Source organism: Lissotriton vulgaris, chromosome 5, assembly GCF_964263255.1.
Source record: "Lissotriton vulgaris chromosome 5, aLisVul1.2, whole genome shotgun sequence".
Taxonomy (NCBI): domain Eukaryota; kingdom Metazoa; phylum Chordata; class Amphibia; order Caudata; family Salamandridae; genus Lissotriton; species Lissotriton vulgaris.
In genome coordinates, this window is record NC_141693.1 from 1322818529 (window position 1) to 1322837791 (window position 19263).

Sequence of the window (19263 nt, forward strand, 5' to 3'; positions counted from 1 at the left end):
CTTTCTTGACTCTGTTTATACAAATAAGGATTGAGCCTAAGGACATTAAGACGCAACACCTAACACACTCATTACCCCCTTCAACACCTGGGAAATGGAGTTTCCTCGTTCAATAGGCAGAGATACAGAACTCCACGGGGTGAAACATGTTAAATAAGTCTGAAAGTGCTCGCTCATACACACAAGAAACAGGAGTTAAGTACCACATAATCTCAGAGGAATCGGTGCAAGAACTTACTGGATGCCGTTCAAAACCCTCTAAATGATGTCGGCGTCTATTCCCCCCTCCCTCCCAATTTTCAATAAAGCCATGGATAGGGTCAAGAAAAAACACCCTCTGAGATGGAGACGTACACAAACACCAGCCGGATAACAAATTCAATTTTATAACACTATAGTAAAGTTCCCGCCTGCACGGCTAATTCAGTGGCGGAGTTCCGAGAACTTAACACTGGGGAAATCCATTTTTGCGAAACTAATGGCACGTTAGAAACTGCCCCACAACAATAGGAAGATAAACAACACGGATGAACAAAAATGCAACCTAATAATCAAGCGTATACTCATGCGCCCTCCATCCCTCCCTAAATATACATCCCTTTAAGCGTGTGGAAAAATAACGTCGGGCACATAAACAGTAACATCCTGGACATAACTGCCGGTGTGCTCTTCTCACGGCGCTGTTCTGCTCTGCTCAGCCCACCATGGTCTCAGGTGTGAGCTTTGAGCAGGGGCTTGTGGGTGAAGTCTTGCTTTGGAATGCGAAGGATTTCTCTCCCTTCGGATATTCTGCTCCTCCCTGATGTTGCCTCTGTCTCTGCCTCCACTCAGGGGGAGGGGGGGGGGGGGCGTCTCGGCGCGTCGCAGGGGGCAGTCTCTGTGTGCCGGGAAGAAGCAGAAAACCAAAGCACAACGTTGGTGAGGTCTGCGTCCTGACTCTCACTGCTCCTGGGTGCGTGGGGCGCAGATGGGCAGCGGTGGACGTCCCCTTCGATTTGCGGTGGGCAGCAGAAAACGAGAGGCGCGATGTGTACTCTTGGGCACACAGAGACTGTCAGGTGGAGGAGGCTGCGACTTCTTGGGGCGGCTCTTGTTGTCAAATGGCCTAAAGAAAAGCGCCGCCATTTTCAGATTCGGGGGCGTGTTTTTTGCGCCCTGAGTGACAGACGACGTCTCAGGGCTAAAGAATGCAAAAAATCCCGCCCCCGAATCCGAAAAAGACGGAGCTTCTTTGGAGGGACGGCTCTCTCCTCCAATGGCTGGCCTTCATTTAGGAAGCCAGCCAATGGTGGAGAGACAGGGCAGGGAGGCGGGTTCTGAAGCCCCACTAGATGACATTAATTCTCCGGACCGGAAGCTGCTTCGCAGCTTAACGGTCCCTCGACCTAAAAATCTAGACTCGTAGGTCGAGATTTGTCGACTCAAATTCAACTGAGGCCTGAAAGTAACATGATTTACAAGTGCAAACATAAGTTTCTAATTCAAAATATGTGCATTTATACGCATAAATCGGTTTACACCATAGTGTTGGCACACCACTATGGTGTAATATTATGCATGAGTAAATGTGCTTCCAGGGGAAGGGTTGGGTGTTCCAAGATGGCAATACCTTGGAAAATAGTTGAAAAGCCACCCTCTTGGCAACCAGCGGTTTACTCCTTTCAGTAGCAAAAGCAAATATGTTTCCACAGTGGGGCTGGGTATGCCCCCCCACCCCCCAAATTGGTTGGGGTGCAGGGGAAAGAGGTTTCTTCAGCGAGAAATAATATGGTTACTAAATCATGTGCACTTGATTGGGGATTTTCGCATTAGAAAACATACATATGCATCTTTGTTCACATGACAGCAGTTATCTTATGAACATTTGTGTAGCACCTACTTCCATAGGTGTGGCACTAAAGTGGTTTCTTCATCTGGAAGCCTTTTTTGTGCAGCTCTGTACTTTGTGTCGATCAGCTTAGTATGTGTATTTTATTGTGTATGGTAGGAAGAGAGAGTTGTTATGGTGTGAGGTGGTAAATGTGAAAGTGAAGGAGCCTGGCTACGTATGATGAAGCTATGTCTGAGACATTTTCCTACTTTTGTGGATTCAGAGAAAGTAAGACATTTACTTCAGACGTAGGAGTAAACCTACAGTACGGAATTTCTGACATAGTTTTGTGAATCCAATTCACATTTTAAAAAAAAAATCAATTTTTTTAACATTCTCAAACAATTCCAGTGATATTGTTATAGAAAGTGCCATGAGGCTGTAACAAACATCTGCTATATTATAGAGGCCAGTGCAATGGCAAAGCCACTTTCAGGAGACACTCTGATTGTGTGCCATATAGATTGAGAACAGAGGATATAGTCTGTGCACTCCCTATTTATACACTATAAACCGTAAAGGTTTTTCAAATTTAAACAAAAGATGCGTGCTGCCTGGTGAATGGGCGGCCAGCCCGACAAAAATGATCAACAGCTAGTAAGAAACCACTAGTATACCAGACGCACTGCTACTATAAAGTATCTCACATTAACACCAAGTAATGAGTGAAAATACTAAACAATGTACACAACTGTTTTATCAGAGCAATAAAATCTGAACCAAAAGATTTACAAACATTTCATTGTTTGAAAGTCATGAATATTACCCAATAATGAAAATACATTGAAAACACAAAGACATTGTGTACTGATCTCATGAACAAGCAAATTGAAAGAAAATGCTTAATGTAAACTGAATACAAAATAAGTCATCTTGGTCAAGCCCAATGCATTTCGGGATCTTGTCCCTTCTTCAGGGGCACTAATGATGAGAAAAAGAAAAAAGAGACAAAGCATACTATAAAGGTCACTTAATTGAGGACAATTGTAAACATTATTCAAAAATTTCACAACATGCTGATGCAGCACATAACAATGTTCAAGGAAAAAGACCAGCGGTATACATCGAAAAGAACAGAGTTCTAATGTGCCAGCTAATAGTCAAAACAGTGCCTGAAGACAGAGAAAGTCACCATGTGCTAGTAAAATGAAATTTAAAAAAAAAGTGCAGAAATAACAATTGAACAAATAATGTGCCAGATACTAGATACCGTGAGTGCTAAACTGACTATGTGCAAGGCATGCACAGACTCAAAGCTACTTACTGTAACCAAAAACGAAAACAAGCCTTGCTCCTAGACTGCCTATTGATGACAATGTCAAATCTACACAAGACTGGGGCAAAAAGAAACAAAGACGTCATCACCATGTCCTGAAATATCTCACTTCATGTTGCTAAGAGGTGAACAAATATACTCACTCAAGCGGTGATGCCACAAGATTAATGCAAAGTGTTGGATTGTCAACAAAAGCAAAGAAAAAGGACCAGTGGCTAAAGCAGTTCTAAACTACATGCGTTAAGCTACCAAGATATAAAAAGTGAAAGCACCAAAGGAAGACTGCGTACGTTATGGACAAAAAACGATCTTCTTTATGCAGTCCGCAGTTCAGAACAGCGAGATCCAAAGTAAAAGCACCCTCACAAAAATAAGCAAGGCAATCTGAAAAACACAAGCCCAGTATAACACACTGAATACTGAGAAATACGCTGTCGCAAATCCTTCTAAAACGCTAATAAAACTTAAAAGCAAAATCGCCTATTGTTACTGCTTACCGGCTGAGCCAACAGTGTTCAAACACTGACGCGGGAACAAGCAGTCAGGTGAATCAAAACTTAGCTAGCATTCGCACCAAGAATTTTCAATTCTGTTAAGGACACAGAGGCGAGGATTATGCTTCTCTTTCTTATATTTGCTACTCACAGCAACCAATGAAAAACGTTTTGTATGCAAATAAAACTACATTTCCCATGATGCTTGTACATACATCACATCCTGTATAGCCCAATAAAAGCTGCTGTACCCTGTCTCTCCTCCTATTTCTTTGCTCGAATTTACATAGTCCACACATTAATAAATCCAGTCCTATCCACGGAATATGAGTCCCAATAAACATCCTTCATCATGGAAGAACCATCTTCAAACTGGAAAGATTACGTCTTCTAAGCCAGAAGAACCCTGCTCCTTCATCTTTACTCAAAGCTGAAAAGAAATGAGACAGGAAAAACCCGTAACTTCTGCTGATACAGAGTATCAAGTACATGCGGGTGGGTAATTATTACCAATACTGTAATAAACCGGGTGGGATAATCCTCTCCTCCGTGTCCTTAATAGAATTGAAAATTCTTGGCGCGAATGCTAGCTAATTTTTGATTCTATTACAGGACCGGAGGCTTCGTATTATGCTAGTTTAACGCTTATAATACACAACAACATTTATATCACCCAATGATTTGTAATAATTGGTGAAACAGAAATTCAGAAATCGAGACCTTTAGGTGTTTGAACAATCAGAAATAATCATATAACATTGCGAACCATGGCATCATGGACAGACTGTGACTAGACATTTGGTATGAAATTATTCCCTGGCATAATCGTCCTCAATCATGTGGTTAGTATAGTCGCTGGCACATTTTAAAAGATTTTTGTAACACAACCAACCATTAATTATATTTTGGATCCTGAAGCAACTGGAACAGAATGTGCCCCAAACATTTAGGGTAGGAATCCCTGCTGCCTTTATATCAGACTTCAGCCAGTGGCTATCGAGACCGCAGTAACAGGTTATAACTAGGACCTCTTGAAAAATTTTAGAAACAATAAACCCCTAATTTGTAGCTGGAAAGCTTGCTATGTGGTAGATCCTGATAAATTGTGATCCTGGAATAAAGTGAAATGAAAAACCTTGTTTGAAATGATTACCGTACCTGTAAAAATCCAGTGTGGTGTTACCTGCTGTAAGAACTGCGACAGGTATAAAGGCCTAGCGTCACCGCATGAACCGGAATCTAAACCTGGGAGTATGTATGAATAGGCCATTAAAAATAAGGGAAGCTAGAGAAAAAACCCATCCCTTTTGAGGAATATTCTTATCTGGGAGGGAGGTAATGGAATACCTGACGAGAAAGATTGGAAAATACTAGCCGAAAATAAACGGTCTAACGGCTGTTGTAAGGCAGAGCGAAAACCAATATGTACAACATTTTTTGGTAGAAGAGCGTCCATCATGTGGGGAAAACTAACCCCACAGTAGAGTCATGTGTGATGTATCTATCAGCTAACAGGGCCTTTCCACATTGAAAAAATCGCAAGGGACTGAAGAACCTGGAGTTATAAGGGAGCGCCAGCAACGCAGGTAAGCGCCTGGCAAGTTTCTGTTATTATCGGGAACCTTGAAGCCAAAAAGGTGGTTGGTTACTTGATGGCGGACATGCAAGAAGCCTCAGTAATCTCGTGAAAGGATACAAAGCACCCGAGCAGGACACAACCCTTTGCCATGGGTGTTGAAGTCGGCAAGGAGGTCTTCATCATCAGAAATGCTAGGATCCGTTTCTGCTGACAGTGAAGGTGTAATAATAATATTTCGCATTTGAAAAACGCGAACGATCACCCGTAAGGGTCACGAGATGTAGGGGTCGTCAGAAAGATTAAGCAAGCTATTGCCCCAAGTCACATGGTGCTGGGATAATCCGGCACCGAGGACCGAACCGTGATCCCCAGATTCCAGCATCAGTCGGCTTGGCGCCATACCCCTTGCCAGTGTAAAGCATTGGAAGGGTGTATGAGGGATTAGGAGTGGACCCCTCAATTAGTAGGAAGCTCAGGCACCTTTTAATTTGGCGGTAGCTCCGGTTACAAATATATTGCGAAAGTGTCAGAAAACTAATGGGAACGAAGTTAATAATGCCAGTACACCAACAAATCTCCGAAGGGCTCTTGCACGGAGAGCTGCAGAGTGTTTCAAGGGGAATATGTGAAGGATTGCACCATCAGAGAGTGCCAGATAACGAGGTACCGTTTGGAGGACGCACCCCCTGAGGCAACAGGGAACTGAAGTGTAGCTGGAACTGGCCATGATATTGTGTATTCCCGAAAAGGGACAGAAAGCTGAAAACCCTGAAGCATAAGGGATTATAGTCGAAAATGGCCATAAGAAAGTGCAAATGTAAAGGACTGTTATTATGACGTATCCTTGGGAATCTAGGGGAATGCTAAACGTGCCCATATACTCTAGACCCCTTTGCAACAAAGCTAATGGTGAACGGCCACCCATTTGACATGGTTACATTATCCATTTTCAGAAAAAATTATTTGCATCCCTTGGAGGAGATGGGACGAAAAAAGAACCCCCAAAAAAAACGTATTGTGTTCACTGTAACCCGCGGAGCCACCTGGGAGACTAAACCAGCTAGCGCGAATGTTCTGGAAAAATCCTTCCTATAAAGATCTAGACTCAGGAGGGAGTGGATGTCAATGGTAGGAAGACCAACCTTGGCATTAAGAGAAAAGAAAAAGATAAAAAACAAAAGAAAACGAAAACAAGACAAGAAACAAGACAAAAAACAAGACAAAAAACAACGCCCAAAGAATATGCGTAAATAATAATGATGGGCGGTCATGGGGCTTACTACCTTGTGCTGGGGACTGAATACCTGGGGCCCTGGTGACCGACACTGGGACGGAAAATCCCGATTGTCACCGAGTGCATTCTGGGGCGAACGCTCCTTTAATGTACGTTTCATCCTCCTTGTATCTCACCCTGCCTGTGTAAGGGCGTCTGAACGTAATATTGTAGTGCAAGGCACCAATCACGGAGGAGTAAGAGGGGGAGCCAACCCTTTGCACACTATAAGTGAAATAATAATATATCTGGCTCCTCAGCAAAGCTGTAGTCCAATGTATTCCAGCCCACAAGGGCGTCAGAGCCATGTCTAGTTATAAGGAGCGTGTGCGCACTCTGAGGGGCCTCCTGTTGTTACAGCCTGGAAGGCGTAAGTCAAAATTGCTCCGTCTGAACATGAGTCATTAGGAGCCTAGGAGCAAGTTGGGAACGCGTGCGAAGGGTGTAATCCAAACTGGTATAAAGTGAACCTTATTGGGTTACGCCCCCCAGAGAGTCATCGGCTCTATTCCGCACTCAGCCACTAGGGAAGGCTTTTGGCGGGTAAGCGCGAAACTGTGCCATGAAAGGAAGTATTCCCTGAGATACACATGGACATATATTGTGAAGTTACTAGTTTGGAACAACATATAGTACATACCTGCATTAAACATGTAACCCTTGGTATTAGTGAGATACCTACCACTACCTGACAGTGGCTTAGTATTAACGCTGGAACTCCAGCGCGGAGCCTTGCTTTCCTGGCCGCGCCTGGATTGCGTTGGATGGCCAATATATGTAGAGTCAATATCTACGATGACAGCACGCCATCTCCACTCTCACGGGAGCGTCTACAGGCTGTGTGACAAGAAGGGTCAACCGTTTCGTGTTATGACACATAATCATCTACTAGACAGTTGCCAAATGAAGCGTATAATGTAAGTTGCGCAGGTATTGCATCTTGATGTGCACATTGCTAAAACCCAACCGGTCAAGGAACATTTCAATTATCTCGCCTGCGGGTGAAAACAATTCCTAGCAGGAACGCTTAATAAGCGTGAGAAACTAAGTGAACAATAAATACCACAGAAAACTGCAAGGTCCTTACTATAACAGGTGGAAGTACATATGAATACATATAACAGATCTGTCAGGCCTTTATTGCAAAAGGTTTGTTACATATGAATAATAGAATAAGTCCTCAAGAGAGGATCTCGAGCTGAGCAAGCGCAAGCGTAATATGAATAGCAGAGAAGTCGACACCAGAAGCCCTGTACATCCAATTCTAAACGAGGCAGAGCTAGCCTCCATTCCACGTGCTTCCAAAGGAAGTCTGACTAGACGGCCGCGTGGACCGCAGTGAGAGAATGCGTTACCCGCCTAGCGGGGCGCAGACAAGGAACACCTGAACACCGAAAAAACATGCCGCCATAGACAGGGCAATATTACAAGATCACGGGAGGCTTTTCAATATTTTATGAGGCTGGAAATCCTAAAACATGAATAGCGCCCGCCGGAGGCGGTAGAAGGGCCTTCGCGCGCTCGCTTGAGCGTCCAAAACAATTCGGCACAGCCGCATTAAAATGAATAGTTAGGCTTTAAAGAGGAACAATTAAGGGCGCTAGCGCAACTGACAGGAAGCATACCAGTTCAGCGGGGGAATTATTATGAGCGCAGGGGGCGTCCGTATGACGACTTAGCTCCGCTCTCAGCGAGAGCCTCCTGAAGTTATCGCTCCCAGCGGGAGTTCATCAGCATGCATGGAGATAGTAGAAGGCCAGCGGGAAATCAGCGTGATGCACACGATACACGCGCGACACCAGAATGTTGAAATACAGCGCCATGCTGCGCTAGCGTAAAAAACAGTATTAGTGGATATTATTGCCAATGAAGCTAGAAGCAGTGGCGCACCACGCGCGGCTCAACCAGAATTACTTAGCAAACAGTGCAAAGTGCGCTTACAAACACAAAACAGCAGAGTTTTAAAAGTAGCACTATCTACGTGTAAGCGTAGGCATACAACATAATCATCACAACTCAATGAACAATCAAAGAAGGCAAAAATCATATTATAGTCGAGCACTTAACTTTCTGCGTGAGCAGCAAAGAAAGAGGAGGAGACACAGTACAGCAGCTCTTATTGGGCTATACAGGATGTGATGTATGTACAAGCATCATGGGAAATGTAGTTTTATTTGCATACAAAACGTTTTTCATTGGCTGCTGTGAGTAGCAAATATAAGAAAGAGAAGCATAATACGAAGCCTCCGGTCCTGTAATAGAATCTGTCATCACACTCAGCAACTTTAAGTATGGGGTCATGTGAACAAATGTGGCTATGATCAGAAAGAAAGGACTAACTTCGGCAGACATGTTGGAAAGGTATGTGTCTAGGATCATGTAAGCAAGAATTGCTAAGATCATAAAGAAAGGACTGCGTTCGGCAGACATAGTGGAAAGGAATAAGGTACAAAAAACTTGTGAATCTGTAAATGATGACAATACTATAACACAATGCTGTGTCAACACCATAAACAGGGTGCCACTGTAGTAATAAAGGAGAAACTAACGGTGGTAGCCATATTAGAAGGGTATGGATAAAAATATTGCCTATGTAGAGACAGTGTCCACGAAGGCAAAGGCCTAAGTGCCAGACTGGTAGGGATAATAATGACGAATATCATGAAACTGATCTAAAAAAAGGATAACAATGTGAAGAAAACTGAACAGCAAGCTGCTGATAGTGATACCTGAAATGTGGTGGGAAATACCCGTGAAGAAAAAGTGCTATAAGTAAACAATAGTAGCTGAGGCTAACGTGTAAAAATAAAAGACAAACATGCATAGTGAAAGAAAAAATAAAGACGAAAAAGAAGAAAGAAGAAAAAAAGAAAAACATTTGTGATCCTGAAAGAGCTATAAAATTTGTACTAAAAAAAGGCACATGTACAAAACTACAGAGAACCGCCACGGAGCGAAGATAAACATAGCACTACAGAAAACATTGTAATTCAATTCTGTCATTCAGACCCCCTGGAGCGAGGGTTTGCAAATATTTAATACACCATGCTTCCCTTTGCGATAATAATCTATGCGGATACTGACCCTGTTTGAATGTCAGTGATTCTAAGATCGTGAACTGTAATTACGCGTTAGTGTGCTGGTGTTCTAACCAATGAGAAGCAAAGTATGACTTAGTGGACTTTTGTGCTCGGTAATCCTAATCTTTATTTTACATGAAGTTTTACCCACATATAAGAATCCACACGGACATTTTATCGTGTAGATAACATTAGATGTATTGCAATCTCCATTATGTTTAAGAGAAATGGGTTTGCCAGAATGTGGGTGATGAATGAGGTTGCCCATCATGACGTTATTACAATGGACGCAATTATGACATTTACGCATTCCATGAAATTGTTGCGTAACTTCCATCTTTGTTGAGAGAATATCCTTAATGTTTTTGCTACGAGTATAAGCAAAGAGAGGTTCCTCATTGAATAAACCATTGAAATCAGGTTCTTGTTTGAGCAAATCCCACCTTGATTTGATGTTTTTTTTATTGAATGTGATCGTGTTGAGAACTTGGACAAATACGAAACAACTGGTTGCACTTTTAACCTGTGGACTAAGCAAACTTTCGTGATCTTTGAGTTGCGTTTTGTTGACTGCTTCATTTAAGATGACATTGGGGTAACCACGATCGAGAAATTTGACTTTTTGTCTTTGAAGTTTGTCCTGTAATGTGTTGGCATCTGAAGTGATGCATTTCATTCTCAACATTTGAGAAAACGGTAAATTCTTGATTAACGAAGGTGGATGAAAGCTAGACTATAGGAAAAGATTATTTCTGTCAGTAGGTTTTGTGTATACTGATGTCACTAGACAATCATCCTGTTTCTTGATGAGTACATCCAAATACGAAATGCTATCTTGACTAATGGAATGGGTGAACTTGATTCTCTCATGCTTGGTGTTCAGTAGTGTCATCTGCTGCTCCAAGGATTCCTGTGAGCTTTTCCAAATTAGAAATAAGTCATCGATAAATCTGACATAAAAAGCCAGATTAATTTTCCAGTCATCTTGCGTTAAAATATAATCATTCTCAAATTTTGCCATCAAAGTGTTAGCATACGCAGGAGCCCCCGAAAAACCCATAGAGGTTCCGCTCACTTGTAAATAGAAATCATCCTGCCATTTCGGATAACTATGTTGCAAGCAGAATGTGAGTAATTCCAGTAAAAAGATTTTATTTACACTAGTTTCTGGCAATTGTAACAGTGCCCATTTGCAAGCCTCAACTCCCTCTTTCAATGGTATCGAAGTGTACAATGATGTAACATCGATTGTACAAAGCAACCAGGCGGTCTGAAAATTATCTTGAATTTGTTGTACAAGATTCAAGAAATGTGTAGTGTCTTTGACGTAGCTACGCAAGATTGCACAAATTTTAGTAGAAAGTGATCGATCATTTTTCCCGCAGGTGCAAAGATGGAGTCACAACCGGAGACTATAGGGCGAAATGGAGGATCAACTAGACTTTTGTGCACCATGAGGAGCATATACAATCTTGGTCTCCTGGGGTACTGCACTGTAAGGAAGCTACGTAGAGTAGTACTGATCCAAGTCATCTGTTCCGCCTTATCCAAAATTTGGTTCAATTTCATCAATGAAATGTTTGTAAATCTTTTGGTTCAGTGATTATATTGCTCTGATAAAACAGTTGTGTACATTGTTTAGTATTTTCACTCATTACTAGGTGTTAATGTGAGATACTTTATAGTAGCAGTGCGTCTGGTATACTAGTGGTTTCTCCACTAGCTGTTGACCACATAGATTGAGCATATAGTGTGCTACCCAAACCCATCCCTCGGAAGGAAGTGAAGGACGTCGGAGACATCCATGACACCCATCTGCAGGCAGGTGTTGCTACTCACTGCCCCCGCCTGTGGGGATCCCTTTCACCTTTTCATTCTGACACTGGGCCTCTTCCTGCGGTGAAAGGCCAATGACGTCAAACAGCCATCCTACCTTTCACTAATGTGCTCTTCACTGTGCATGTGTGAGTTTGTACTGACAGCCAATGAGGGCATTAGAGTGCACTGTTCTAGTCTGCGCCTGGTCCTCCTAGTAAAGGATGTGCTACAGTGCAGAGGGAACAGTGCCCCCTATCTGGAATTTGGCCCTAGGAGTTCTTCTGGGACGTTGAGAAAATTGCAGCTTTCAAGGAGTACTTATATATTAAAACCTTTACACATTCATAAATATTCATAGTAGATCATTAGGAATATGTAAGTTCTTGACATATTCTGACCTGCATACGTTTTATTTTAGTCCCAAGGAAAATATTTTTCTGTGAAAAAACCTCTTCCCATACTGCCCCACCAGATCCAAGCTAAGAATGCATCTTAAAAATGTCTGTGCCTACTGATAAACATAGTCATGGTTCACCTACTTCAACCGGCATTGCTGCCTTAGAACGACCTGTGACTGCCCCTGGAAACATAGGGTCTAAATTTAGATGTTGGTGGATCTGGTCCACCCATCGCTTTTCCGAAGGTATTACTGGCCGCCGGCTTGGCGGTCCCCCGCTGTATTTAGATGTTAGCGGGTCCTTGGAGAGAAGACCGTCGGAGTCCCACCATCTCTTCCAGAATCTTCCTCCTGTTTCGACAATGTCATAAGCAGAAGTGAATGTCAACGGGAGTTCCAACAAACAGATTACGATGTGCCTTTCCGTTGAAGAAACTGTGGCGGGGAAACCTCCAAACTCGAGTTGGCGGAAACGAGGAAAAAGAGGTGAACATGTACTTTTTTCCGGGTTCCCACTTCTATTTCCATCTTGAACCCCATTGTCTAGGTCCTTCCTGTCCTGCTGCTACTTGACCACAAAGTTTAGCAACCCTGTTGTCGCCAGAATCTAAGGTGGGCTTCTGTGTCACTTGTCTCACTATGAATCGTGTGTTAACAATAGCTTTCACCTTGTGTATTTTTACAGTGCTCTTACATACAAATTTTTGATGTGTCATGCATATGTGTTCATCTTATGACTTATCATGGTAAAATGTACACACCTGTAGTGACACATAAAAAAATATTTATTTGGTGGAGGTGGTTGTGGATGTTGTGCTTGTGGTGACTTTGGGTGTACATACAATTGTGTGTGTAAGTTGTTGATGTGCAATGCTATATGCAAAATGAATGGCATTACACATTACCTACATATATATATTGACAGATTCACAACATATATGTGTACTGAGATAATAGTACTTACCTCTCTCGACACCGCCATGGCCTCACTCAGTCAGTACTTCGCCCCCAAGAAACCGCTAGCACAACGGGAACATCTGAATCGACTCGGCGAAAACCCGTCTGGCTGGCGGCGACAGTACACTACTAGTCAGCTGAGAAGACAGCCTGTTGATGCCATATCTAAATACGGTGGCCAGGCCACTGTCCGCTTGATGGGTTACTTGGAACCACCTCGGCAGGACGACAGTAATCCCACCAAGACCATAATCAGGCCCAGAATTATTCCAATATTATTTTACACTCTGCTGGTGTAATATAATGTGTATAGTTGCACTTGTAAATTATGTGATATGAGCACCCTAGGTAGGTTTACTTATGCAAATTCCTTTGTGAATTGAAACAGATAATAAAGACTTAAGAAAATAATGTGTATTAAAGCTTATTACTGTCCAGTTCTTGACACTTTTGGTTCGGTTTAGTAGTGTTTATCTTATTTTATGAGCTTTTAGAAATTGCAGTAGTCAGATAGTTGGAATTAGAGAGAAAGGGCAAGTAGTGTAAATAAATGACTACAAAGTGGAGAGTAAATAAAATAAATGGATGTACCAATAGAGATTCCACCCGGGTGGGAGTGATGAGAGGCACCTGAGATGACTGTGTACCTGTGCTTTAATACTCTCTCGTTTTATTTTAAGGAGATCTCGTTACTCTCAGGAGGACAGCACAGAAGTTTCCTTCTCCTTTCGGTCTGACTCTGCCTCCTCCAGGAGGAGCCTCCAGATGACTGACAGTATCGAGATTGAAGGGGATAGCAGCCATTTGATTGAAGGGTGAGAATTCTTTCATTGCAAATACCAATCACGGCACGTTGGGGGAGAAACAGTATCATTAGGACTGATATCACTGGGGATATTACATAGAAGTTGGCGAACCAACCTCTCCCTACACCCTTCCTTTTCTCGTAATTTGTTTATTGTCACCAGTATATCTTTTGTACCCTTTTTACACATTTTGATATCAATTGATTTTTATTATGTTACCATTATATTGTATTTCTTCTTTTTCCTCTGGTTTTCAATAAACTTAAACTTAAAAAAAAAGAGGTTGGCGAGCCAACAAAATAACAGTGAGAGTCCAGCCAGAGCTAAGCCAAATGTTTGGCTCAGCTCAGCCATGCACTAGCTGAGTCCTGAAAGTGTTTGATATGGAAATGTACAACAAATGTCACGTAAAATATGATAAAATCTCTTCAAAATTAAAAATAAATGTATTTCTTTGACATGTGGAAGCTTTGACATTAATCTGTAACATTACAGCACTGCACTGACAAGTACATATTAAAGTGGTGGTTTTTAAACAAGAATCATTAGTGAATTAAGAGGCAACACAATTGTCGTGTAAACCCTTTTGATGGCCCAGATTGTTATAGTACAACATTGTAATTTATTAACTCAAATACAATAGGTTTTTGTACGACTAGTATTCTGCATTCACATATTTGAAAGTATTTTCATGCGCGATAATGAAGAAAAAGGAGTAAATAAACAATTTGCCTAAGATCACAAAATTTAAACGGGAAAGCTGAGATTTATCCAAGATTTCTGGTTTCCTTTTGTACTACTCAGCCACTAAATGGGTATCTATCTGTCTTTCCTTATGGCATGGTTTTACTTGTACATCTTTGTGCATTTTATTTGCAGTTTTTATATAACACAAACTCGACCCAAAGGTATTGGAGCGCTCTACATAAGCACCAGTTACATTACACAAGGGCACCTTCATTTTTATAGGCATGGGGAGATTAAGTACTTTGCCCTGATCACAGAACGTTGAACTCGAACCTGGTTCCCCAGGTGCAAAGTCGGCAGCTTCGGTCGTAAGGCCACATCCTGGGTAGAGGGGAAATGGTAGCCAGAAGCAACATGAAAGGTCGGCTCATTATGCGCTCGAAGTTCCAACAGGACCTCGAGCTGAGCCAGAGGCAGGCTATAGGTTCGAGCCTTGCTCGAGCTTTCAATGGCTCGCCCACCTCTAATATTCCACATCACGTACCCAGTGACATCACCAAAGCCACAGTCAATTGTCCCTTTTTAGCTGTTTGCTGACAGTGATAGTCAAGCCGTGCTCTATCTGTAATACAGAGACATCAAGGTGATAATATTAATACTGCAGCCTCCATATACAAGCAGGGACAAAGAGTATATGTACTGCGAGTGACTGCAGTTTTTGCAGCTATTATATGCAGTGATGACAGGTGTGCGGCTGCATCACGCATCACATTACCCTTGACATCTTCTATGGTGTAGTTGAAGGTGCAAACGAATGTTGTTTCCCACATCTGTTTGTTGACACACAATATGCGCCCTCACAGGCTACTCTAGGATGGGGTCAGAGGGACCTGACATAAGTCATGGCCTTTCTTCGCCTTCTGTTCTATGCATGGATGTCTAGTTGCTGACAATCCACACATGCAATTACCTTTAAAGTAGCGACGGCTTCAGTGATACCAATCGTGACGTGATATTTAAAGTCACCAGTGTTGTCATTTATCATGTTATTATTGACTTTATGTGTGAAGTCACGATCAGTGATTGATGGGGACACTCTGATTGAAGCTTACCACAACTGGTGAATTTCAGTGGGTTTCTATCAAGAAAAGTTTTCCTTTTGCGTGCTAAGTTCCACAACATTCCAATTTCCCCCCTAGCAAAGTTTGCCGGTCTCTCTCCAGCTTTGCAATGTTTTTCTCCGCGTAGAAGGATCATTTTACGCTTCACACGGTTATGCTCACTTTCATTGAACCCAGGCAAGCTGAAGAATATATGCAGAATTTTTTTCTGCAGCGTTATCTTTTGAAGAACTTTTCCTTACTCAGCCATTTTGTCAGCAATAAATACTGGTATATATACAATACAGGCTGTTAAAAGTCAGACATTTCAAAGGGATGTGACACAGCGAAGCAACAAACAAAGACAACTTTGGGAAGCTGTGCAGTTTTCGATAGACCTCGAATAAGAATGCAAAAAAACCTTTGCAACGCCACGCTTCTCATTTACAACCGTAATATCCTTTCAACTCAACGCTTCAAAGGATTAAATATGGAACCAGAAGCTCCCTTAATTAAGTTTTTTTTTTAATTTCTTTTTATTAAAACAAAAACAAATAAAATACATAAAATTAATTCTCAGGTGAATGCATTCGGTTCCAACACATGGGTCAATGCAGCACAATACATAATCAAATACACAACAATCAATAGTGGGGTCTAGTGGATTCCTGTGCTTCCACGTCTGTCACCACACTCTACGAACACGCCACCACAACGCTGGAATCCAAGAGAAGGCCCTGGACTGGACCACCTCCTTCCTCTCCGGCAGAACACAGAGCATCCGCCTTCCCCCCTTCCGCTCCGAAGCCACGAGATCATCTGCGGTGTACCCCAGGGCTCATCCCAACTCTGTTTAACATCTACATGGCACCTCTCGCCCACGTCGCCCCTCGGCACGACCTTAACATCCTCTCCTACCCTGATGACACCCAGCTGATACTCTCCCTCACCAAGGACCCCCCCACACCGCCAAAACCAACCTTCACGAAGGAATGAAGGCCGTTGCTGAATGGATTAGGAACAGCCGACTGAAGCTGAAATCGGAAAAGACAGAGGTCCTCATCCTCGGATCCAACCCTTCGGCCTGGGATGACTCCTGGTGGCCGACCGCACTGGGAACTGCTCCAACACCCACCAACCATTCACGCAACCTAGGGGTCATCCTCTACTCCACCCTCTCCATGACTAAACAGGTCAACGCCGTCTCCTCCTCCTGCTTCAACACCCTCCGCATGCTCCGTAGGATCTACAAGTGGATCGCCACTGACACGAGAAGAACAGTCACCCAGGCCCTTGTCAGCAGTAGCTTGGACTATGGAAACGCCCTCTACACAGGAGCCTCGGCCAAACTCATGAGACGGCTTCAACGCATCCAGAACGCCTCTACATGCCTGATCCTCGACATCCCTTGCCGCAGCCACATCACACCCCACCTGAGAAACCTGCAATGGCTCCCGGTCAACAAGAGGATAACCTTCAAGCTCCTCACCCACGCACACACAAGGCACTCCACAACACCGGACCAACGTACCTCAACAGAAGACACGGCTTCTACACCCCTACCCGCCAGCTCCGCTCCGCCGACCTCGCCCTCGCTACAGTCCCCCACTTCCGAAGAGCGACCTCAGGCGGCAGATCGTTCTCCCACCTCGCCGCAAAGACCTAGAACACCCTCCCCATCCACCTACGGCAGACCCAAGACCTGCTGACCTTCAGAAAACTCCTCAAGACCTGGCTTTTCGAGCAGTAGCAGCATTCCCCACCCCAGCGCCTTGAGACCCTCACAGGTGAGTAGTGCGCTTTACAAATGATATGATTGATTGATTGATTGATTGATTTAAACCTGACGTGGGTGGCTCACAAATTTCCCCACGGTGGCTGTTCCACGACCCTCAAATCTTACCCCACTTCTGCGAGCAACCCCTAGCCAAATATACTGACCTCGCTCTAAAAATGCACCAATCAAGGTCTTCTGCCCATTTATTGATTCGGGCTGCTGGCTGGCTACCCAAAGTTGAGCGATATTACGTTTGGCCACCATATATGTTAGCGTGACCCACTACTTCAACAAACATCTCCGGGCTTCTGGCCGCATCCCCACCCCCAACACTTCCCTCAGCTCATTGTGAATCTTTGCCCAATATGCCTGTATCACATCGCAGTGCCAGAGGGTATGCATCAAGTGCCAACTGCTCCGTACTCTCTCCTACAAACTCCACTCTTAGCATGCCCCATTCGTACCAGACGGGGGCCCATTATGTAGGATCTATGCAATATCATTAGCTGCACCAATCGGAGCCGCATCTGATTGGCAACTACCTTGGGGGAGGACACCGCCTCCGCCCAATCCTCGTCATCAAGTTCTAGCCCATCCGCACTCCACTGAGCTCTAATCCTCACCAATGGGTTCTCGGAGTTGTTGACCAATTTCCGATATATCAATGAAATGTTTTTCTCCGGGATATGCCCATCCAGTAAACGGTCCTCGAGAGGAGATGCCTCCGGGAGTTCCGTGCCTTTGGGGACATGAGTGGTGAGGGCATGTCTCACCTGCAGATATCGGAAGTATTCATTATGATGTAGACTATACTGCTTTACAAGGGACTCAAACGTATTCACTGAGTCTTTCCCCCACACATCCTTTATCCTGGTAATTCCAATAAGGTCCCATCTATCGAATCCCTTGGTCTTCCACAGACTGCCCGACCTCTCAGAATTCAATGAGGGGGTGGCTAGTGTCAACTTACCCTACCACCTGAGACTTTTATTTGCCGCGTGCCACACCTGTGTCACATGGGCAGTCGGACCAGTCAAAGGAAATCTCCCAGGCCTAGAGTACAGAGCCCTATCAATCATCCCACCGGGGGCTTGACCCCGGGCCATGGCGTAGCCCGGGTCTCCTGGAAGTCCATAGACAATGTGATTTACTGCGGCCAATTGCGAGGCCCAATAGTTCTTCCGCAAATCTGGAAGTCCGATCCAAGATAGCTCTTGTCCTCTGACAGATGAGGCATAACTATATCCCTAATCATCTCGCTATTCTCCACTTCCGTGAAGTCACTGCCGGCCGCATAGACCTTCCGATAATATTCAGAGAACTCATCTGCCACAGCCTGCGGAGCCGTGATCATGCGCAACTCCGGCCCTTCCAATTCCGGTACCATCCTGGACGCTCGCTCCCCATGCTCAAGCCAAGCAATCAATTTGCCGGCTTTATCGCCATGATCGTATATGCGGCTCTGAACAGGATTGTGGTGGGTCACTGCTCTATTCCTGACTAATGCTCTATATTCCTCCTCTCGGAGACGCAGCAGATGGAGGTCTGCCGGCGTATGTGCCTTAGCTATCTTCTCTTCCATATGCATAACTTCTGCCTCTTTCTTAGCTACTTCCGCCTTGCCTCTCTTCTTCTTCCCTGACACTAAGGATAACACTTCACCTCTTGCTACAGTCTTGCACGCTTCCTATAGGGTTCGGGCGGAGCCTACCGACCCCTTATTCTCCATGAAATAACGGTCTGACATCCGGAGGACTTCTCCCTCAATGGCAGGGTCTTTTAAGTGCCAGGCACCAATGGGAGCCACTCTGCCGACTGTTGGCAATTCTAGAGTGAGGTTTAGCCACAGCGGGGAGTGGTCGGAAATGCCCCTTCCGAGATAGCGTACCTCATGGATCATGGGCGCCATCACTGCCGGAAGCAGCACATCATTCAGCCTAGACAGACTGCCGAGGGCCGCCTAGACATGGGTGTAGTGTGTAGATGTTGGATTACGTACTCGCCAACTGTCCACCAACCCCAAAGCGTCCAGAAAATCAGACAGCCATCTCTGCGTCTGCCCAAGCGCACGGGGTGGGCTACGATCCATCTCACCATCCAACACAGAGTTAAAATCACCACCCAAAACTAGGTCCCCAAGAGGTAATGA

The 19263-nt window shown here is 44.0% G+C and overlaps 1 protein-coding gene across 3 annotated transcripts in view; it reads left to right on the top strand.

Moving 5' to 3' along the window:
- The window catches only part of LOC147712541 (inositol 1,4,5-triphosphate receptor associated 2-like), a 420289-nt gene that overhangs the window by 330765 nt on the left and 70261 nt on the right, over positions 1 to 19263 (top strand). For all 3 annotated transcript variants that reach the window (XM_086923244.1, XM_086923246.1, XM_086923245.1), the window contains exon 12: positions 13425 to 13559. In XM_086923244.1, coding sequence (XP_086779370.1) covers positions 13425 to 13559 — 135 coding nt within the window. The remainder of the gene's footprint in view (positions 1 to 13424; positions 13560 to 19263) is intronic.